General features: G+C 31.5%; 1 protein-coding gene and 1 long non-coding RNA gene across 3 annotated transcripts; both read right to left on the reverse strand.

Annotated features, from left to right (window-relative positions):
• Positions 1-19,227: 19,227 nt before the first annotated feature.
• Positions 19,228-21,536, reverse strand: LOC112004713 (uncharacterized). 2 transcript variants are annotated; one of them, XM_065773465.1, is made up of 6 exons: positions 21,333-21,536; positions 20,905-21,241; positions 20,698-20,790; positions 20,497-20,601; positions 20,188-20,406; positions 19,228-19,418 (listed from the first exon to the last, which is right to left on the reverse strand). In XM_065773465.1, the coding sequence occupies exons 2-6, from the start codon at positions 21,034-21,036 to the stop codon at positions 19,332-19,334; spliced, it is 636 nt and encodes a 211-aa protein (XP_065629537.1). In that variant the 5' UTR covers positions 21,037-21,241; positions 21,333-21,536; the 3' UTR covers positions 19,228-19,331. The 2 variants fall into 2 exon arrangements, with proteins under 2 accessions (XP_065629537.1, XP_065629536.1); XM_065773464.1 differs by having other exon boundaries at positions 19,230-19,418; positions 20,009-20,406; positions 21,333-21,535.
• Positions 21,537-21,842: 306 nt separating this feature from the next.
• Positions 21,843-24,137, reverse strand: LOC136067498 (uncharacterized). Its single transcript, XR_010628966.1, has 3 exons — positions 23,678-24,137; positions 22,866-23,521; positions 21,843-22,775 (listed from the first exon to the last, which is right to left on the reverse strand). It is a non-coding gene; the product is annotated as an uncharacterized LOC136067498 (long non-coding RNA).
• Between the last annotated feature and the right edge of the window lie 529 nt (positions 24,138-24,666).

Genomic DNA, 24,666 nt, shown 5'->3' on the forward strand with positions numbered 1-24,666 from the left:
ATGTGTCTGATAAGATGATATTTCGGCATTTAGATTAGCCTATGAATCATATTTGATGGTTTTATATTATTTAAAAATCAATTTATTACTTGTGAAATTCAGATTCTACAGATGAAATTAAAAAAATTGAACAAACTTTAAAAAACCAAATGTCAATATAATATTTATAATTATTAGCTTTTGGTACCCTTGTTAAAAGTAGCAAGGGATGGGGCCAAAGGAACCTATACCACCAAGACATTTTTTTCTTTTTCTTCTTTTTCTTTTTCCTTTTTTATCTTCTCTAGCTTGGCCCCCCGTGCTTTTTTCAATCCCACTCTACAATGTGGTTTCTGACTTCCTGTCACTGTAGTTCTCATGATTTGGGTAGATAAGTCCATAATTTCACACTTCAAAGTTCAAGCAATACATGCATTAATACCGTACCGGAAGTTGTACCGGTTTGATAAGTGGTACGATATATTTCGGATACCGGTCAATACCGACGTACCGTTTCGAGTTTACCGCTATATATATAAAATCCTATATATATATATATATAATCCACTACCAATAAATTTAAATTATATAATCATTATATTAAAATCTAAAAATTAAAAAAAAAAAAAAAAATTCAAACAAGTCAAACATCCCACCTAACTATCACGTGAATTCTAAATAGAATTCAATGCCTTGCCTTGAGAAGCCAAATCCTCAGAACCACACGTTACTTTCAAAAAGAATACACACATCCCACATGTTTTATTTCTGACCGGTTATCAAAAAAGAAAAGAGCACTGAGAAGCCAAATGGTCTCTGGTGTTCATGAGCGAAGAAGAGAAGACAAAAAAAAAAAGTCTGGTACGAGAGATGCAAATCAACAGAACGAGGCCGTGATGCAGAGGTATGCTTCGCTGGAACTTCATCGTTGTCTCAGTCTCATGGATCTATGGGTTTTTGCAAGCAAACATTAGTTTCAAAGAGGTAATATCTGTTCTTAAATGATTTCGGCCGGAATTCAATATTTCGGCCGGAATGACCGAAACGCCCCGGAATGGCCGAAATCATCCGAAACAGTCCGGTATAAAAGCCGGTACGAAATGGGAGGGTTACCTGTACCGATTTGGTCGCCGGAACGAGATATTTCGGCCGTACCGGCCGGTACGGTACGAAATCGTCTCCCTTGGCATGAATACATGTAATCAATTGAACGTGTGACATGTAACATCTTTACATGCACGTATACATGTAATGAATTGAACTTATGAAATGTATCATCTTGCAATTAGACGTCTGGATAAGTTAATAATGTTTACAGTTCTGATCATATCTTTACACAAGCTTCGATCTTACACTCAAATCTTTTTATTTTCAGTCTTTTCAATTTTATTTTTGTTTTGGGTCTTAAAAGTTTATCCATTTAAAGCATTCCATCAATTCAAGATGTATTACTATTAGTTTGATCTACAATCATTTCGGTCATATCTACTTTTTTTTGAGTAATAGTTATCTACGCTTAAGCAGTCAGTAGTCTCAGTACAAGGTTGACTGTATTTTAGATTTTATAAGCTCTTCAATAATATGTGAGCATATGTAAGGTGCCATATAAAGTTAGGATTTACATATATAAATATATATATATATATATAAATTTTTGAGAAGACACGTTTTTATACTGAGTGTAGCAAGTGTAAAACGTAAAAGTTTAGGCCCTTCATGTATAATCATGCTTATGAATATTAGTTGTCGGTTGAAGGTTCAAGGTGTTATGATCTAAGATATCTAAATTCGATGTACACCCATTACACAGTAACTATATTTCTCAACAACAAAAAAAATCATATTTGTGAAACAAGTACAAAAATTTTAGGGTTAGTCTAGAATTAACGATTATATATTCCAATATTTTGTCATAAAAATTTATATTGTAAATACATGGTTATTAAGGACTTTTCATTGCAAACGAACTATGTTAATTCTAATTTCATAGAACAGTAAATTTAACATTGACAAGTAGAATATATATATATATACGATATATAGATAGAATATTCATACATCATAGTTTCTTTAATAAATATTTAATAATGCTAAAATATATAGTTTTATATACAAACAAAATCATAATAAACATATATTTATAACTATTATAATTATTAAATTTTATATTTAGACCCAAAAAAATGAAAAAAAATATATTATATTATATCTTTCGAGCATTACACTTACATAGTAACATGGGTTAGTGACTAACTATAATAAAAACTAAAACAAATACTTGTTTGTCATTTCATGTTGTATCATTCTAACAAACCTTTTTTTTTAGAGTTTCAACCTATGACGTCCGTTCTTAATAATAACTCTTTATCATCAGACCAAAACACCAATCAGTTTTTGGTGTAGGCGAGAATTGAATCCCAGATCTTTTATACAACCATCAGAGTTTTTATCAGTAGAGACTTTAACAAACCTAATGATATTAAATGCATACTGTTTTATTTCGGTAAGTAAAATTCAATATATGATAATGCTTTGGAAATATACTTGGTAACATAATTAGTACCCTTTCATTTATGTTAAATAGTGTATTTTACATGGAAACATTATATAAATGCACCTTGAAATTATGGTAAGAAATCAAATTGGTGATTATCCATTCTTTATTTGCATGCCAACATTTGCGCAAGGCATGCTTTTGTGGTATATACATTTATAGACATAAACAATAATGAATCCTAAGCAATTTTAATTATAAATAGACCTTCTCAAACCTTTCCTTTCGTTAGAAAAAATTGATTGATGTAGTCTCATGAGAGAGTGTGTTAGATGACATCTATCTATCGGATTAATGATTTACCAGAGTTAAACATTATGTATGGGTTGAAGACTATCAGGGTAATGCATGAATATAGCCCAGTTTGTCTTCAATCAGGTTAGCTTATTGTCTTCATTTCTTCCCCTTTATGGCAATTAATTAATAATAAGTTATGCCTTTCTTATTCCTTACTTTTGAAATTTTTGTTGCAGATTGTGTTAGATGATTGAAATAATCCATTGCGAAACTGTAGAATCTCCCATTTGTGCTACCAATTTCAAATACGTATGCAGTGTACCAACCTTGCAAAGCATCAGAATGTTCACGATAAATTATTGAATTGATTTGAAGTTTGTAGTAGAAACAACCTATGTAATAACATTATATTGTTCATTTATCCTAAATGTTATATCACAATTTGTTTGAATAAACTAAAACAAAGAATACATAAGATAAAACAGAATGATCTAACATAGGCATAGCTAGCCTAACATAGGATGATATTTAGAACTTTCCAGGAAAGCAATTCGTACTATGAATGCTTTTTATTTTATTTTATATAGAATACTATAAATGCTTTTTCTTTTTTCTTTTTTTGGAGAAACTAATGTTATGAATGCTTAAATAGACTATATGTAATTAAATATGCCGATTGCTGAGTCTATTTTAAAACTTTGGATCAATCATTTCTTTATTACTCGGTGGAACAGGTGAAAATATGACATAAACATTTCATGTCATTCGATGATTCGTGTGACGCAAATCAAATATATATCATACAAAAACAAAAGGCACACATCCATTTATTTCGATCATCACCATTTTTTTCCCTTAGTGCCATTTAAAATCTCGAAATCATATAACAAAAACCCTCCCACGTGATTTTCGTGTTTCAGTTCATTGGTTCTTTCTTTTTCCTTTTTTCTCTTTTTATATATAGTTTTGATTCATTCTTTTTTTTTTTTTTTTTTTTATGAATTAATTTTAATTCATTCTCAATCATAATTTTTTTTTTTTTTTTTTTTTTTTATGAATTAATTTTAATTCATTCTCAATCATATGAAAACCTACCTACGTGTTTACCAAAAAAAAAAAAAAACCTACCCACGTGATTTTGGTAGTTCTTCTATGCCAATAAAGGAATGTATTGTGGATTCTAGTTAGCTCAATTGGTAAAATCTTCGATGGTTGTATAAGAAATTTAGGGTTCAATCTCCACTTACACCAAAAGCTAATTGGTATCTTAGTCTAATAATAAAGAGTGCTCATCAAAAACGGGCACCATAAGTTGAAACTCTCTCAACCAAAAATAAAAGAATATATTGAAGGAAAAAAAAAAAGGCACAGGACCAATCCAAAAGGCGCGGAATTATTGTAATCTTTTGCTGTCATCATTCGGAAAAATAATCAATTTTCTTATCAATAATTGCAAAGTGGAACTATCAAAGAAAAAGCAACCAATCAATGTGATTTGGATGATGAGAGCAAAGCTAAAGCAAGGATATTTTGGTGGTCCTATCATTTTCCAATATTTTGGTATTGTTTAAAGACCACCGACACTATGAAAAGTGGCAAGTCTAAAAACAAAAGGCTGCATTGAGCTGGTGACTACTGACAAAGGTTGTACCCACTGGATACTGTGGAGAGGCTGCAGTACTGGTCGGCATCACATGTTTCAAGCTTGAAGTTGAAGAGTACTGCTCTTTTTTCTCTTTTTTTGGTAAGCAAGAGTACTGCTCTTTACGTGTTACACACTTGGGAGTCTCGGATAATACTAGAAATAGGGCATGCAAAATTAAAAATTTTGGTTCAATTTTGGAGAGAAATTAATGCTAGTTACATGTTATTTTTCTTTATTATTTTTATAAATTTTTGACATAAACCCTCATTAATTAATCACCCCACCAAAGTCCAATAATATTTTTATTGTGAATTAATCACATAAATCATATAATAGTTATGAAAAACGTTATATCCTTAATGTTATTACTTATTGAGAAATGATATGTTTATAACATTTTTACAATAAATCTTAAGTGGCAGGTTGTTACTGGTTATTATTGTTAGGGCAAAAAAGTAATCTTAGTGTTAGTTTCAAATTTGAACCAATAATAACTAACCACATGTGATTTGTTGTAAAAATGTTGTAAAATTGTTGTAGACGTAGCATCTCTCTTACTTATTAGTTGTTTCTTTACAAAAAAAGAAAAAAAAAAGATCATTATTAATTGTTTTTCCAAAAAAAAAATCATTATTAGTTATTAATGCATTAATTATTTTTCTCTCCTAGGGTTTTTAAGTTTTATATGTATATATCTTTAGTATGATAGTCACTCTATATGTATAAGCGCTTGTAGAGTTGGGGGCATGAGTTTTGCAGCTGAATTGACACCTCCTCCTCATGCACAAAATGCTTGAAAATTTATGACCTGTTTGGATGTTTAAAAAAAGAGGGGGAGTAAAGTAGAGGGAGGGAGAGTAATCTAATTACCTTATTTGGAAGTTTTTTAAGGAAGGAGGGGGAGGGGTTTGGAGGGGTTTCAACTCCCTTTAGCCCCCCATTTTTAATTCCCCCAAATTGGAGAGATTTGGAGGGAGAGTAGAGTACATAATGGCTTGTTTAGAAGTTTAGAGAGGGAGGAGAGTAGAGGGGAGTAGAGGGAAGGGGAGTAGTGGGGAGGAGAGTAGAGGAGAATGATTCACCTTCACCTTATTTGGATGTTTTTAAAATTAGTAAGGGGGAATGGAGTAATTAGCCATTCCCCTTGTGTAATTTTGTTAATATAATAAGGGTAAATTAGGTAATTTACTTGGTCAATAGTTTATGTACTCTACTCCCCCTCCAAATCTTTCCAATTTGGGGGAATTAAAATTGGGGGGCTAGAGGGAGTCAAAACTCCTCCAAACTCCTCCAAACCCCTCCCCCTCATTCTTTAAAAAACTTCCAAATAAGGTAATTGCATTACTCTCCCTCCCTCTACTCTACTCCCCCTCATTTTTTAAACATCCAAACATGCCATAAACTATTGACCAAGTAAATTACCTAATTTACCTTTATTATATTAACAAAATTACACAAGGGGAATGGCTAATTACTCTCTTTCCCCTTACTAATTTTAAAAACATCCAAACAAGGTGGAGGGGAATCATTTTCCTCTACTTTCCTCCCCACTACTCCTCTCCCCTCTACTCCCCTCTACTCTCCTCCCTCTCTAAACTTCCAAACAAGCCATTAGGAAGAAAATAATTCAAGTTATAAGATTAACAACATATTGTAATTATCTCTAAAAAAAATTACATCAAATTACTAATCTTGATATAAAGACTACATCCATATATATATATATATATATTTAATTTAAAAGAAAAAAAGAAAAAAAAAAAAAAAAAGGTGATGTTTCTTTTGAGTTCTTGGGTGATGAATAGAATTCTGGCTCTATTGGACAATGGTCCAGGATTGTTTGCTGGGCGACGAGGCATGAGATGAAGTCCTGGTGGATATAGTGGTGGTCGTGGTCGAGGGTATACTGGTGGTCGTGGTCGAGCTGGTGCTGATATTATGGGACATCTAGGACATCCACCAGGTTGGGCTAGGCCATGCAGAGAATAGGAACAAAGGATGAGTAAAGCTGAAATAAGTGTTCGGAGCATCATTGTGTGAGTAGTGTTTGGAAGAAGAAGAAGGTTTGTGTAAACAGACGTAGCTCACCCCTTCTTATAGTAGCAGATGTATCTTAGTGGAGAAGGTGGCTCGAGTATTAAAATATAATATTTGTTAGAATTTGGGACCCTTCTTTTTAACAGTTCCGGAGGAAAATGAACAGGAGGATCCTATGCTTTCTTTATCAACAAGGACAACAATAATGCTATAGATAACTTCTCCTTCTTCTTTTTTTTCCACAACTTTTTTTTGGCATTAATTATTGTTGTACACGTAAAATAATACATTATCATGTAACTTGCATATTGTGTTTTCAAACCATTTCAGTTATAATTCTAAAATGATAAAATTTTGTTTTAAAAACACAATTTTATAATTATGATTGAAATTGGTTGTGTACTTATCTCGTACACACAATATATAATTATCATTTATCTTTTTATAATTGTTGAAGTGATTTGAACAGTAAACACTTTTTACACGTATGAACGCGAACTTACCATCTTGCCCACTACACAAAATCAAAAACTTCTGTCAATTTTGAAAAATAATTTGAGTTATTTTTGGTAATCAGGAAATTCATTAAAAACTAAGAAGGAAAAACAAGATCAGAGCATAGTCTGCTGTAGTACATGCCACTACTATCCGAATGCATAAAACGCAAGATGTCCACAGGCGGATCATCATGCAAGACAAAGTCCCTATCCTGGTTGGTCCCTATCATAGCTAGATAATCAGCACAACTATTCACTTCACGGTAGCAGCGGCTGATCCGAACTTGTGCTAGCTGAGATAATCAGCACAAATAATTTGAGTTATGTTTGTAGCATTATACGAGGTTAACTACACAACAATTATTAAGATCTATTTCACAATCCTTAACATAGAAAATGGTGACAAAAAGAAAACATTTTCAAATATGCACACATCATCAATATAATTTTTTATCAACTTTAACCACGAAACCTAACCTCATCAATTATAAAAAAAAGATTATGCAAAATTGTTGTCCTTAAATACTTATTGTATCCCCTATGCCAGCTACACTCTCTTTTTCTCTCTGGGCGTGCGACTTGGACCCATGCATGCATGCTTTTTCAAACATCGATCTTTAAATGAGATAGCGATCATGTTCGGAGATAGATGACTAGGGGCCTATTGGGTTAGGGTGTTTAGGCACCAACTGGTACACCCATTCAAACATATATTTTCAGTTTTTGAACAATATTACCCGTTTTTCTACATATTTTTTTACTCACACGTATTTTCACACATGTTTTTAAATACATGTTTTCAGTTTTTAAGTGCATGTACAAACTCTCTCTAAACAATAATTTTCAGTATTTAATAACAATAACACTTCTAACACGTATTTTTATAACACTCAAACAAGTATTTCCAAAACACTGAAAACTAAACAACAATAGTTAAATACTGTTACCAAACTAAGTTTTGCTTTATTTGAATTCGGCTCACTCAAAGAATCAAATTTCTAAAATGGAAAGCTCATTAGTCTTATTTTACAAAAAGATTCAATACAAGTTATAGTGTTATACAACCAACAACTTAGAGATCGAAAAGTATTGAAAGTGAGACCTTCATGCCTTTTACTAAAGGTTGAGAATACATCAAAACTTCAATACCACGAGACCCTATTGAGTGATTAATTATATATGGTGGTCAAATGATATTTTTAATCCACTTCGATTACTCAGCGCATTATTTTTCAAATTTTTTTTACGGTAAATGTGTCTAATAAGATGATATTTCGGCATTTAGATTAGCCTATGAATCATATTTGATGGTTTTATATTATTTAAAAATCAATTTATTATTTGTGAAATTCAGATTCTACGGATGAAATTAAAAAATTGAACAAACTTTAAAAAACCAAATGTCAATATAATATTTATAATTATTAGCTTTTGGTACCCTTGTTAAAAGTAGCAAGGGATGGGGCCAAAGGAACCTATACCACCAAGACATTTTTTTCTTTTTCTTTTTCCTTTTTTATCTTCTCTAGCCTGGCCCCCCGTGCTTTTTTCAATCCCACTCTACAATGTGGTTTCTGACTTCCTGTCACTGTAGTTCTCATGATTTGGGTAGATAAGTCCATAATTTCACACTTCAAAGTTCAAGCAATACATGCATGAATACATCTAATCAATTGAACGTGTGACATGTAACATCTTTACATGCACGAATACATGTAATGAATTGAACTTATGAAATGTATCATCTTGCAATTAGACGTCTGGATAAGTTAATAATGTTTACAGTTCTGATCATATCTTTACACAAGCTTCGATCTTACACTCAAATCTTTTTATTTTCAGTCTCTTCAATTTTATTTTTGTTTTGGGTTTTAAAAGTTTATCCATTTAAAGCATTCCATCAATTCAAGATGTATTACTATTAGTTTGATCTACAATCATTTCGGTCATATCTACTTTTTTTTGAGTAATAGTTATCTACGCTTAAGTAGTCAGTAGTCTCAGTACAAGGTTGACTGTATTTTAGATTTTATAAGCTCTTCAATAATATGTGAGCATATGTAAGGTGCCATATAAAGTTAGGATTTACATATATAAATATATATATATATATATATATAATTTTTTGAGAAGACACGTTTTTATACTGAGTGTAGCAAGTGTAAAACGTAAAAGTTTAGGCCCTTCATGTATAATCATGCTTATGAATATTAGTTGTCGGTTGAAGGTTCAAGGTGTTATGATCTAAGATATCTAAATTCGATGTACACCCATTACACAGTAACTATATTTCTCAACAACAAAAAAAATCATATTTGTGAAACAAGTACAAAAATTTTAGGGTTAGTCTAGAATTAACGATTATATATTCCAATATTTTGTCATAAAAATTTATATTGTAAATACATGGTTATTAAGGACTTTTCATTGCAAACGAACTATGTTAATTCTAATTTCATAGAACAGTAAATTTAACATTGACAAGTAGAATATATATATATATACGATATATAGATAGAATATTCATACATCATAGTTTCTTTAATAAATATTTAATAATGCTAAAATATATAGTTTTATATACAAACAAAATCATAATAAACATATATTTATAACTATTATAATTATTAAATTTTATATTTAGACCCAAAAAAATGAAAAAAAATATATTATATTATATCTTTCGAGCATTACACTTACATAGTAACATGGGTTAGTGACTAACTATAATAAAAACTAAAACAAATACTTGTTTGTCATTTCATGTTGTATCATTCTAACAAACCTTTTTTTTTAGAGTTTCAACCTATGACGTCCGTTCTTAATAATAACTCTTTATCATCAGACCAAAACACCAATCAGTTTTTGGTGTAGGCGAGAATTGAATCCCAGATCTTTTATACAACCATCAGAGTTTTTATCAGTAGAGACTTTAACAAACCTAATGATATTAAATGCATACTGTTTTATTTCGGTAAGTAAAATTCAATATATGATAATGCTTTGGAAATATACTTGGTAACATAATTAGTACCCTTTCATTTATGTTAAATAGTGTATTTTACATGGAAACATTATATAAATGCACCTTGAAATTATGGTAAGAAATCAAATTGGTGATTATCCATTCTTTATTTGCATGCCAACATTTGCGCAAGGCATGCTTTTGTGGTATATACATTTATAGACATAAACAATAATGAATCCTAAGCAATTTTAATTATAAATAGACCTTCTCAAACCTTTCCTTTCGTTAGAAAAAATTGATTGATGTAGTCTCATGAGAGAGTGTGTTAGATGACATCTATCTATCGGATTAATGATTTACCAGAGTTAAACATTATGTATGGGTTGAAGACTATCAGGGTAATGCATGAATATAGCCCAGTTTGTCTTCAATCAGGTTAGCTTATTGTCTTCATTTCTTCCCCTTTATGGCAATTAATTAATAATAAGTTATGCCTTTCTTATTCCTTACTTTTGAAATTTTTGTTGCAGATTGTGTTAGATGATTGAAATAATCCATTGCGAAACTGTAGAATCTCCCATTTGTGCTACCAATTTCAAATACGTATGCAGTGTACCAACCTTGCAAAGCATCAGAATGTTCACGATAAATTATTGAATTGATTTGAAGTTTGTAGTAGAAACAACCTATGTAATAACATTATATTGTTCATTTATCCTAAATGTTATATCACAATTTGTTTGAATAAACTAAAACAAAGAATACATAAGATAAAACAGAATGATCTAACATAGGCATAGCTAGCCTAACATAGGATGATATTTAGAACTTTCCAGGAAAGCAATTCGTACTATGAATGCTTTTTATTTTATTTTATATAGAATACTATAAATGCTTTTTCTTTTTTCTTTTTTTGGAGAAACTAATGTTATGAATGCTTAAATAGACTATATGTAATTAAATATGCCGATTGCTGAGTCTATTTTAAAACTTTGGATCAATCATTTCTTTATTACTCGGTGGAACAGGTGAAAATATGACATAAACATTTCATGTCATTCGATGATTCGTGTGACGCAAATCAAATATATATCATACAAAAACAAAAGGCACACATCCATTTATTTCGATCATCACCATTTTTTTCCCTTAGTGCCATTTAAAATCTCGAAATCATATAACAAAAACCCTCCCACGTGATTTTCGTGTTTCAGTTCATTGGTTCTTTCTTTTTCCTTTTTTCTCTTTTTATATATAGTTTTGATTCATTCTTTTTTTTTTTTTTAATGAATTAATTTTAATAAAAATCATAATAAACATATATTTATAACTATTATAATTATTAAATTTTATATTTAGACCCAAAAAAATGAAAAAAAAAATATTATATTATATCTTTCGAGCATTACACTTACATAGTAACATGGGTTAGTGACTAACTATAATGAAAACTAAAACAAATACCTGTTTGTCATTTCGTGTTGTATCATTCTAACAAACCTTTTTTTTTTAGAGTTTCAACCTATGACGTCCGTTCTTAATAATAGCTCTTTATCATCAGACCAAAACACCAATCAGTTTTTGGTGTAGGCGAGAATTGAATCCCAGATCTTTTATACAACCATCAGAGTTTTTACCAGTAGAGACTTTAACAAACCTAATGATATTAAATGCATACCGTTTTATTTCGGTAAGTAAAATTCAATATATGATAATGCTTTGGAAATATACTTGGTAACATAATTAGTACCCTTTCATTTATGTTAAATAGTGTATTTTACATGGAAACATTATATAAATGCACCTTGAAATTATGGTAAGAAATCAAATTGGTGATTATCCATTCTTTATTTGCATGCCAACATTTGCGCAAGGCATGCTTTTGTGGTATATACATTTATAGACATAAACAATAATGAATCCTAAGCAATTTTAATTATAAATAGACCTTCTCAAACCTTTCCTTTCATTAGAAAAAATTGATTGATGTAGTCTCATGGGAGAGTGTGTTAGATGACATCTATCTATTGGATTAATGATTTACCAGAGTTAAACATTATGTATGGGTTGAAGACTATCAGGGTAATGCATGAATATAGCCCAGTTTGTCTTCAATCAGGTTAGCTTATTGTCTTCATTTCTTCCCCTTTATGACAATTAATTAATAATAAGTTATGCCTTTCTTATTCCTTACTTTTGAAATTTTTGTTGCAGATTGTGTTAGATGATTGAAATAATCCATTGCGAAACTGTAGAATCTCCCATTGTGCTACCAATTTCAAATACGCATGCAGTGTACCAACCTTGCAAAGCATCAGAATGTTCACGATAAATTATTGAATTGATTTGAAGTTTGTAGTAGAAACAACCTCTGTAATAACATTATATTGTTCATTTATCCTAAATGTTTGTGAGAGTGCTTTTTTTTTCTTAGCACACAGGCCCAAGTAGAGATAAGGATCCCGGGCCCAAATACTTGTTATTTTGGTGGACTGGGCTTGGTTCACCGCAGCTAAATGGGGCTGATTACGAACCAAGTTGTGCGCAAGTCACATAAAGCTCCTCAAGATGAAAAATGCAATTCCTCTTAGTACCTTGGGGTGTACTGTCGTGGGATCCCGGGCATACTGTCGTGGGATCCCGGGGCGTACTAGGCCTGTAAGAACCCAGCAGCTCTGGTTTTCTGATCTATATGGTCTTTTTCCATGTTTTATTATGCGATAGAGCTTTGTCCTCTCCCTTTACCTCTATGGATGCTTCATAAAAAAACAAAACACACTACACATATCTTCAAATAATTGTTAGTTTCTTAGATTAGGACATACATTTTAATACATATACATATATGTAAATGAGTTTCATAAGGATGATTCTGCCACGAGGATCCTGGCCCCAATTCTCACAGACTTGGTGCTTTTGCACAAGACTTGTGGGATTTGGAACTCAAGTCCGAGTGGCTTTGCTTGAGCTTTGCCTTCCAAGATAGTTAGATGAGAAGGATTTTAGCAAGAAACAGTAAAGGAAGACAATGCAATAAAGAAATGCACGAAATAATTGTTAGAGATCCTCAAATCAATATGAGGTATTTCATTATTTTCTTGATTGTGGATATGCTCACTAAGACGTGATACAAGGTTCAACTAAGTTCAAAAATTACAGACTTTGATAGCTATTCAAGCTTCCAAGACTTGCAAAGTTTGAATTTGTTGAATCCGAGTATGTGCTATAGTGGCTGTCTCTGGGATACCGGGAGCGGTTCCTCTGTTTTCTTTTGTTTTTACAGAGCTTTTCCTATAGTTCTATATTCACATGATACAAGGTTCAACTAAGTTCAAAAATTACAGACTTTGATAGCTATTCAAGCTTTCAAGACTTGCAAAGTTTGAATTTGTTGAATCCAAGCATATGCTATAGTGGCTGTCTCTGGGATACCGGGAGCGGTTCCTCTGTTTTTCTTGAGTTTTACAGAGTAATCTTAACGATTCCCTTTCTGTGATTTTCTATTGCTGCATCATCCTTTTTATAGTGTTATTTTAGGGTTTGGATACCATTGATTCTTCCCCCCTTGGCTCCCTGGGTACTAGAGCCTCTATTATGCCAGCCATTCTGACCGTTGATTCTTTCTCTGTTTCTCATAGTTTTCATCTTTTAGTCATGTTTTCCTAAAAGTCACTTACTGACTTTCCATTTTGGATAGCTGACCTTTACCCTTTCTTCTTTCAAGGCCTTTTGCCTCTTAGACTTAGCTTTTTGGCTGTCCTCCTTGCTGTCAATTTTCCCAAGTGAGCAGAATCAATTCCTTCTGGGTTGAAGGTTTTCCCAGCCACTTCCCTTTATAGTTTTTCATTCTGGGTCCCCGGGGTACCAGCCTTTTGTTCATGAATTGTTACTCTCCAAGCTTTCTGATTCTTTGTTGTACCACTGGGTGCTTGAGAGGGACATATCTGTTCTTCATTTCTTGTATTTCGTGGTACTCATTCTGAGCTGTCTCAATCCCATTTTAACTGCGCACGTCCCGAGGATCCCGAGCCTCTGGTAGCCTCTGGGGATCCCGGCCCAGTTCTTTCACTGGATTTTGCTGGATTTTTAATGGTCTTTTTTTTGCTGGAAATCTGAACATGCATAGGGCCTCAATGTCGATTCTCCTTGCTGCATGAATTGGGCCTTCTTTTGTCAAAGCCCATGGTCTTTCCTTACTTTTCATAGAACAAGCTTTCCTGTGAAATTTTGGCCTTCAACAATGTTATATCACAATTTGTTTGAATAAACTAAAACAAAGAATACATAAGATAAAACAGAATGATCTAACATAGGCATAGCTAACCTAACATAGGATGATATTTAGACCTTTCCAGGAAAGCAATTCGTACTATGAATGCTTTTTATTTTATTTTATATAGAATACTATAAATGCTTTTTCTTTTTTCTTTTTTTGGAGAAACTAATGTTATGAATGCTTAAATAGACTATATGTAATTAAATATGCCGATTGCTGAGTCTATTTTAAAACTTTGGATCAATCATTTCTTTATTACTCGGTGGAACAGGTGAAAATATGACATAAACATTTCATGTCATTCGATGATACGTGTGACGCAAATCAAATATATATCATACAAAAACAAAAGGCACACATCCATTTATTTCGATCATCACCATTTTTTTCCCTTAGTGCCATTTAAAATCTCGAAATCATATAACAAAAACCCTCCCACGTGATTTTCGTGTTTCAGTTCATTGGTTCTTTCTTTTTCCTTTTTTCTCTTTTTATATATAGTTTTGATTCATTCTTTTTTTTTTTTTTAATGAATTAATTTTAATTCATTCTCAATCATATGAAAACCTACCCACGTGTTTACCAAAAAAAAAAAAAACCTACCCACGTGATTTTGGTAGTTCTTCTATGCCAATAAAGGAATGTATTGTAGGTTCTAGTTAGCTCAATTAATAAAGTCTTTGATGGTTATATAAGAAATTTGGGATTCAATCTCCACTTACACTAAAAATTAATTAGTATCTTGGTCTAATAATAAAGAGTACTCATAAAAAACGAACACCATAAGTTGAAACCCTCTCAAACAAAAATAAAAGAATGTATTGAAGAAAAAAAAGAAAAAAAAGAAAAAAAAAAGGGCACAGGACCAATCCAAAAGGCACGGAATTATTGTAATCTTTTGCTGTCATCATTCGGAAAAATAATCAATTTTCTTATCAATAATTGCAAAGTGGAACTATCAAAGAAAAAGCAACCAATCAATGTGATTTGGATGATGAAAGCAAAGCTAAAGCAAGGATATTTTGGTGGTCCTATCATTTTCCAATATTTTGGTATTGTTTAAAGACCACCGACACTATGAAAAGTGGCAAGTCTAAAAACAAAAGGCTGCATTGAGCTGGTGACTACTGAGAAAGGTTGTACCCACTGGATAATGTGGAGAGGCTGCAGTACTGGTCGGCATCACCTGTTTCAAGGGATTCACATCCAATGTAATTGCTAGGGTATTAGACGGTATGTAATTCACCTATTTTCTTCACATTTTTTTTACTTTTTTTACATTTTAATTTTAACTTTTTTACTTTGTTTTTAATATATTTTATTCAATGGTTGAGATTGAAAGTTACTTTTCCAACTTTCAATCCCAATCATTCATTTGATATTGCATCAGGTGCAATACCTAAGGTATTGCATCTGATGTGAATCCCTGTTTCAAGCTTGAAGTTGAAGAGTACTGCTCTTTTTCTTTTTCTTTTTTGGTAAGCAAGAGTACTGCTCTTTACGTGTTACACACTTGGGAGTCTCGGATAATACTAGAAATAGGGCATGCAAAATTAAAATTTTGGTTCAATTTTGGAGAGAAATTAATGCTAGTTACATGTTATTTTTCTTTATTATTTTTATAAACTTTTGACATAAACCCTCATTAATTAATCACCCCACCAAAGTCCAATAATATTTTTATTGTGAATTAATCACATAAATCATATAATAGTTATGAAAAACGTTATATCCTTAATGTTAAGTAAAAGATTATTATTACTTATTAGTTGTTTCTTAACAAAAAAAGAAAAAAAAAAAGATCATTATTAATTGTTTTTCCAAAAAAAAAAAAAATCATTATTAGTTATTAATGCATTAATTATTTTTCTCTCCTAGGGTTTTTAAGTTTTATATGTATATATCTTTAGTATGATAGTCACTCTATATGTATAAGCGCTTGTAGAGTTGGGGGCATGGGTTTTGCAGCTGAATTGACATCTCATCCTCATGTACAAAGTGCTTGAAGATTTAGGAAGAAAATAATTCAAACTATAAGATTAACAACATATTGTAATTATCTCTAAAAAAAATTACATCAAATTACTAATCTTGATATAAAGACTACATCCATATATATATATATATATAATTTAAAAGAAAAAAAAAGAAAAAAAGATATCACAGAATTAAAAAAAAAAAAAAATTACAATATTTTGTGTTTCACAGCGCCTATTAAATCTCACATATTTTGTGTTTCATATGAGACCTTTTTTTTTTTTTTTTTTNGAAGAAAAAGGAGAAGACTACATTCATAATGATTTAAAGTTGAAGCTCTTATTGCATATTTTAATGGATCCGAATATAAGTTGCACAAAAAATTAAAGGAACCAACATATATTTTACGGCATTTTCTTTTCCAAAGCCTTATCTATGAAGCCCAAGGATAGACTTAGTGAAAGCTTCTTCTTTTTTTGTCTAATTAATAACAACATATTGTAACTTATTTTAACATAAGCCGGAATTGTTTTCAACCTGACAGTACAAGTAAAGAATTATTCTTGTAATATCTAATGCATTATTACTTATTAGTGGATTTCTCCGCTATCAAATCATGAATTTGATAGGGGGGACAACCAAAAAAGTTGCTGAACGGAAGGCAAGGAAGAAGGAGAAAATAAGTTGAGGAGAATTTTATGTTGGTTGTCTGATTTATGCATCCTTATTCATCTATCTAACTTTGGAATTGACGTGAAATTGATATGTTAGGACTTCTTGACCTTGTCTTTCTCCAAGTCAAGAGCATGGAATTTGTTTATTATATATATATATATATAAATATAAAATATTATGTTTGTTGCCTCCACTAGCTACTTTTTCCAAAGGGAAGAAACAAAATCCAAAGTGCAATGAACCTTTGCCGTGACGTGGGAGGAAATATGTCAGCAACCAACTAAAATCATTGTAATCTATTATGATTCGTGCAGAAGGAAAAAGAGTAACGCCAGTTCACGTTAAATGGTATAACTTTTGCTCCAATTTGTCTATATGGTAACCACATTTACAAAAACGCGGCTGTAGTTAATTTATAGTCGTGTTTCTTAAAAATGCAGTTATAAGTCTAGTCAAATATATTTTTTAAAGGAGGATCTATAACCACGTTTTTAAAACGCTGTTATAGGTTAATTCTATAGTCACGTTCATATACGTGGCTATAGGTCCAGCCAAATATAATTTTTTTTTAAAGAACGACCTATAGCCGCGTTTAAAAAATGTGACTATAGGCTAAGTTTATAAAATAAAAAATATTACTATTTATAAAATATTTATGTATAAAATCATATTATATATAAAAATGTGGGCCTAGGCACCGTGTTTGCACCAAGTGGCGGCACCAGATTACAGAAATCTTCTTGGATATTTTAAGAAAAAATATTTATAAGTTTTCTTCAACTATAATTTCTAAGTGAATAAAAATTTTAATTTGATTAAAGTTGAATTACACTTGTTGTATTTCTAAGTGGATAAAATACAACAATGTGGTGTTTAATTTGTTCTTTTCTTTAGTTTATTTTGTTTAAGGTTGCAACTTAGTTTTTAGAATTTTTGTTTAAAAAATTATATTCAGTTAATATTAGTTTTAGACTTTTTGTTCATATAAAATTCTTCAATGTAGATATATAAGAATTTGTAAGTGGATAAAATACAACAACGTAGTGTTTAATTTGTTCTTTTCTTTAGTTTATTTTGTCTAAGATTGCAACGTGGAGTGTGTGTGTGTATATATATATATATCAAATAATTCATAATTCATAATTATAAAAGATATATAATTTCTAACCCGAATTATAGAGTCTTAGATATAAATCATATCTTTTTTAGATTTTTCATAAAAATGTAATAAAGATATGATTTATATAAAAAAATAAATCATATTTCACATGTATATGACCTCAATATTAATATGATTTATTTATTAATTTTTAAAAATATATATTATAAAAATTACATAGATAATGAACAGTTTTTATTAATGTTAATTTTATATTATTAAGTATATATTATGATTTATTTATTGTATATTAATTATATTAATAAGTATATTAATATATAATTATCGTACGTGATTTTTAGTAAATTAATATGATTTATATTTTGATATGATTTATAAGTTGATAAATCTAATATTTCACGTGCATCATACATGAAATTTCATTACAAGAAAAGAGTCTACTAGTGAGGGAAAATATCCTCGCAAAAATTCCAATATCACCACAAAAAGTTATCAGCGAGGGCATATGGCCCTCGAAGGCCGCCGTATTTGCTCTTGTTGCTAAAAGAGATTTTGCAACATACCTTCACAAATAAATAATTTACGAGGGCAATACACCGTCGGTACTGAACAAAATCGCCCTTACAAATATATTACCAAACGATGAGAAAAGTCGGCGACTTATTTTTAGCAGGGGAATAGTTGTTGTTAACAACTATTTGTGAGGACTTATACATCGCAATTAGTTATTTGCGAATTCTAAATTGACGACATACTTTTTAGTGAAAATAATGGCATCGCTAAATTTATTTGTGTGTTTTTAACCCTCGCAACTTATTTTTAGTGAAGGGAAGTAGTCGTCGTTAATAACTATTTGGGAAGGCCTTTATACCATCGCAATTAATTATTTGCAAATTTCAAATTAACGACGAGACAAATAATGACATCACTAAATTTATTTGCAAAGGATTTTAACCCCTCGCAATTAGTTAGGAATAATAGTGACGACATTAAGCTGTCACTTAAAACATATTTGCAAGAGGTTAAGGAGTGTCGCTATTCTATTAATTGCGAGGGACTTTGTCGTCACTATAAAGTTATTTATGACCAAATTTTTATGTCATCAGTGGTAATATTTTATATAATTTTTGATATATTTTATTATTTATTTATTTTTAATTTTTTTATATAATTTTTTTTAAAAATATCATGTTACAATAGTACAATAATTACTAAAAATTGATACAATAGTCCAATAATTACTAAAAATTGATCCATTGAAAGATAAAAATTCATATAAGTTCAAACTTTAAATATAATATATACAAAGAAATCTGAATTTAAACCTTGTTTTAAACTTAAACAACTAGAATTATGACAAAATCTATTAGTCTTCCTCTGAGTCACCCTCCAAGTTGTTTTCAACCTCTATGTTATTGTTTGAGTTGTCCTCTTCATCTCTGCTAGTACCATCCTAAAATTAAAAAAAAAAAAAAACATTAAACACGAGTTAAAATGAAATAATTAAAGTGAATGTGTATTTGCATCAATGCTTCAATAAATAAGTACACATATACCATATCAAATCTAATCATATAATAAATATCATAAACAACAGTAAACTCCTTATGGTCTCGGATAAGCTATAAGCAAGGAAAGTTGTATTGTAACTTACCTTTTCAATAAAGAGGTTCTGAGACTGGTTAAAAAGTCAGGTTTTCTATTCATTGCTTTGTATTTAAAACAGTGTGCAGCATCCCTACAGAATGCTTATAGAGGCATAAGCAACCACATGAGCAGTTACACTTTTTTTTTTTTTTTTTAATTTTAACAATAACAATAACTTAATTTGATTACTTAAACCATTATCAAAATAAATATAAATTAAAATAATATAACAATTGTGAAAAATGTAAACCACAAAACACATATGATATACAAATTAAATACAAAACCTATACATAGTTGTCAAAACAGTAGATAGTGTCATAGTCCTTTATTCATTTATCAAACTAAATATAAAATATATAATATTATCATAGATGCATCTGTAAACACAAAAACCAATAGAAAGTTGTAGAAAATCCAAGAGGCAAAGCATAAGTTTGAGATTGTATTGTGGTAGCTGGATCTATGTTAGATTGTTGTGGTATGCCCATCGACTGCAACTTTTGTGCAAACTTCTCCTTAAGCTTGTCCACAACTTTTGCAAATTTGGAATCCATTTCCTCTCTAAGACGTACCTCCAAATCTTCTTTTTCTTTTGTAAAATCTTCTCTGCAACATTTGCTACAACCTTTACTAGATGAAGTTAAGCCGTACACACCCTTAGCCTTAATACCTATTCCCATGCCAAGAACACAACCATGACTTGGTTCACCAACCACTCCACGAAAGATTTGATAATCATTTGTCTTAGTACCTTCAGAAATAGCTTTGGCCTTTATGGCATCTATTTTTTCCTACACATAAATAAAAACCACGTGGATAATCAAAAAACAAAAAAAACTAAAGTTGATAACAAAATTAAAATTTTGGTATAAGTTGCATACATATAATGTCTTAGCATGATCAGTTGCCCATTCTTTGCCATCTTTCTTTGTGTGAAATTTCTTAAAGCAATCAATAGGGCTAGGCTCAGAGCCCGTCTCAAGATACTGCAATATTTAAAAGAAAATAAAAACATTGGTAAAGTTATTAAACTATGTAAATACACAATAAAATGTAAAACTATTTGATGAAATATAATATACCATTTCATATCTGTACTTGGCCATTGGTACAAAACCTGTAGTGGAGAAAATTTTAGACTTATTTTTATTTTCCTTATTTGTCGAACTTGTCTCCTACATGCATAATTCATACAATAGAACATTAGTTTCTATGAAAATATTAACAAATAATGGTTAGAGAGAGAGAGAGAGTGAGAGAATTTATGACATGTATTTCATTTATACTCACCCCCAATCTCCCTCCATCCATTTATCCACCATCTCTTTCCAAAAAGGTGTAGGAATGAAGGAAGGACCATTCTTGTAACGATCTTCTTTCGCTTTGTACTTTTGAAAAATAGTATCTCTAATGCGAAACATCCAATAGGAAAGCGGTGTTTCACTGATTCTATAAATGCCTTCTTGACTTCCTCATCAGGTTGCTTATGCTTAAAGCGTTGAGCTCTGTATCGAGCATATAAGTCTCTAGCTCAGAATTTGGGTATTCTGTAAAAGTTGTCCAAGCTCCATTAAGTTTTTGGTGAAAAGAATGGCAATCTCTCAAGTGGCTTTTGGTGTAATAATTCTGAAAATAGAAATTAAACATGTTAACAATATCATATAGCTATGATACCATAATTAATTTCAATAAACCAACATAGCAATAAGTCACTTACTTGCCATCATAAATCTCAACCTTTATTTCACCATCTCCGGCATTGATGCCTTTAGCCTTTCCTCGACCCCTCTTTTTTCCAGCATTAGTAGCTATTGATAATACAAATAATAATCAAAATTTGATAAAGAACATGTACCTATTGACATAATTATCTAGAATTATGTCAATTGTTTAATAAATAATGCTAGTGCCACAAGAAATTGATTCTTCTGTCACTTGGAAGAAAAAAGAAAAGAAAAGAAGCTCTCCAATAAGGGAAAGAATCATATAATAATATTGTGAAATAAGTTAATAACAAAACATATATCACATTTAACATTTGTTGTTGATCTCTCAATATTCAAGCATAAGAATATTATTTAACAGCAAAAAAATTCATGCTTAAAGCTTTGATTCCAGCTAACATTTAATTTGAGTGCATGGTTGCATACCCCTGTTACCAAATATTGAAGAATTATTAGGTAAGCAACTTTTTTTTTTTTTTTTTTTTTTTTTGAAAACATACGGCACCTGTTAAATTTCACACTGCAATTGCACTATTATATACCTATAAAACTGGAATCCTATAAACTAGGACAATATTATATGCCTATAAAATAAACCAAATGTGCTAACACTATTATATACCTATAAAATTTCATTAAAAAAAAAAATTATATACCTATAAAATAAACCAAACGTACTATTCTATCACATCAATCCTTAAGATTGATTTTGTAAAGCTAGTTATCCTTGTAACATTAGTTTATTCAAAGTTAAAGTAGGTCTTATTTATATAGATAGTAAAATATTATTTTAGATGTGTACCTTTGATTAGGGCTATCTAGATTGATCCGGTTACTTGACTCACTCGAAGAACCGACCGAATCCGACCTGAATTCGGCTAACTCGACTGCTTCGGCAGGTCGGCGGAGGGTCTTCGCCACCAGAAACCAATTTTGGCGGGTCGGTTTCGGTTTTCCTCCCCTAAAACCCGAACCAATTGAAAGATTTCCAGATTCCAGCAATAGTTTTCTAGAATCCTGTGAAGAAACCCAGATTCCGATGATATTTCCCTTAGATTTGGTGAGATTTTGACCGGATTTGGCAAAATCTCATCAAATCCAGTGAGATTTTGACCGGGTTTGGTGAAATCTCACAAGATCTAAGGGAAATATCACTAGAATCTGGAAAACTATCACTGAAATCTAGGTTTCTTCGTCGGATCTGTATTTTTCACTGTTTTCTCACCATTAACTCAGATCTAGGACTCCGACTGACCCGCCCGCCACTCATTGATGGTTTGAACCGCCCAACCCGATTATTCCAGCGGGTGCATTTTTTTCTCACCCAATTCCGACGGGTCAGTTCTGGGTTAGGCACAAACTCGACCTGGACCGACTTGTGGACAGCCCTACCTTTGAGTGATGGATCACCAAAAGCTGTAAAAGATTGAGTAAATCTGCTAATAGAAAACAGAAATATGAAATTAGGAAGAGAGAGAGATAAATTAGTGGCACAAAGAATAAAACTAGACGGGATAAATCAGTACCTGGCACCCTTGTCTTTGGTTTCGTTCTCTAGCCTCTCTGTGATGAACTGGAACCGTAGCAAAAAACAAGAAATATATAGCAAGATTTGTGCGGGAAATTTTAGCAGAAAGTAGCGGCAAAGAGTGAAAAAATTATTGAAAGTAGCGGCAAAGAGAAAAATAAAAAATAAATAAAAATCAAAGTAGGAAATATTTTAGGAAATATCTGAAAGCTTATTCAAAGATCCTATAACCATATACAAAACCCATTAAAAATAAAATATAAACCATAAATTAGATATTGAAAAAAAAAATACTAAGATCATCTCCACTACTACTAGACTAGCCAAAGTCATTTTTGGGAGAGCAAACCAAAAAAATCAGCTCCTTTCCTCTTTCTTCACTCTCTCCTATCTCAACCAAACTCATTTCTCTCTCTAAAGTGTAACGGTAACACAATCTAAAATTAGAAAAAATTTAATTAGAACAGCAAATCTAAAATCATAATAACAACAACATATCAAGAACAGGGAAAAAGACAAATTTAATTAGAACAACAAATCTAAAACCGATCTAAGTTGGCTAATCTTCAAAAGGCAGCAGAAAAGAGGCGGTAGTGATCAAGCGGCGATGAAGAGGCAGCAGTGGACGGACTATTTCTCTTCTCTTCTCCGTGTCTAACAATAATGAAACCAAGAAGGAAGGGGTTAGGGTTTCATATTATAAATCTTTGGGTTTATTTGATGTTAACTTTTGATTTCCATAACAAATGAAAGTATGAAACCAATGACACTAACAAAAAAGTAAAATCAGGGAAACAGAGTAGTACTAACATCAGCGGTCGCTATAGAGAGAGGAGTGGATAGCGGCGGTGGCGGGTAGGCATTGGAGGCGAAGAGGGGAGTGGGCTATGGCATTAAAGGCGGCTAGGGTTTGGATTTGGAAAATCAATTTGAGGATTGTTGAAGAGTGAACCAAAATACCAAATAGAGAAGTGAGACTATGAGAGTTTGAGAGAGCCAAGTCGAGAACTGAGACTGAAGAAGTGAAGAGGTGAGGAAGCGTGAAAAGGGGACGAAGTGTGAAGGTGAATCCATGAGGCCCATGACCACGGACATGGAGCATTCAATCTGACCTCTGAGACTGAGTCCAAAGTGAAAATTGAAGAGAGTGAAGAGAGCCATTAGAGATATGGAGAGATATTCTGATCTGTAAAGTGTAATTGTCACCATTAGATTGGGTCTTGATATTTTTGGATTATAAGTTTATAACCATTGATTCAATTTTGGGTTATTGTATTTGTGCCACACGTGACACAGCCCACACTGCCACTGAAATCAGTATTTAGTGTTTAGTCATATCATTGAGTGGAGTGCCCAGTTTTTACTCTCATCAAAACCGTTGATTTGAATATTAAGTTGAGTTAATGGTTGATATGGGTATTAGGAATTTGTGTGAGAAAAAGTTAGCTGTTGTTTTGGTTTACGCGTGGGCTGGCTGGCACTACCGAGCTGCTCCTGCTGGCTGCTGGCATGTCGATTACTCTACATGACATATTTGTATCCTAGAGCTAGTTATTTATTGTAGGACCGATCCTACACAAATCTACCACTTCCTTCGCTGGACTGCAATATTTGAACATGGTTATAAGCATTAGTTGATGGCTACAATACATACAATTATACACAAAAGCGTTTCTTCTCTGAGGCATTGCACAATGCACAAGGAAAAATTCCTCATATTGAAAATTTGTTTGGATTGTTGATGCCCTCTCTTTGATAGACATGAATTGAAGAAACATGTCATAATGTTATGAAGGAAT

This window comes from Quercus suber, unplaced genomic scaffold, assembly GCF_002906115.3.
Source record: "Quercus suber isolate HL8 unplaced genomic scaffold, Cork oak 2.0 scaffold_75, whole genome shotgun sequence".
NCBI classification, from domain to species: domain Eukaryota; kingdom Viridiplantae; phylum Streptophyta; class Magnoliopsida; order Fagales; family Fagaceae; genus Quercus; species Quercus suber.

Excerpts from the sequence above, each read along its gene's own strand:
- LOC112004713 (XM_065773464.1), bottom strand. The coding sequence starts at position 21,036 with ATGTTTCGCATTAGAGATACTATTTTTCAAAAGTACAAAGCGAAAGAA. Across the intron at positions 20,407-20,496 it reads ATCATGCTAAGACATTATAT|GAAAAAATAGATGCCATAAA; the intron begins GTATGCAACTTA and ends ATTTATGTGTAG. Across the intron at positions 19,419-20,008 it reads TTTTCTACAACTTTCTATTG|GATGGTACTAGCAGAGATGA; the intron begins GTTTTTGTGTTT and ends TTTTAATTTTAG.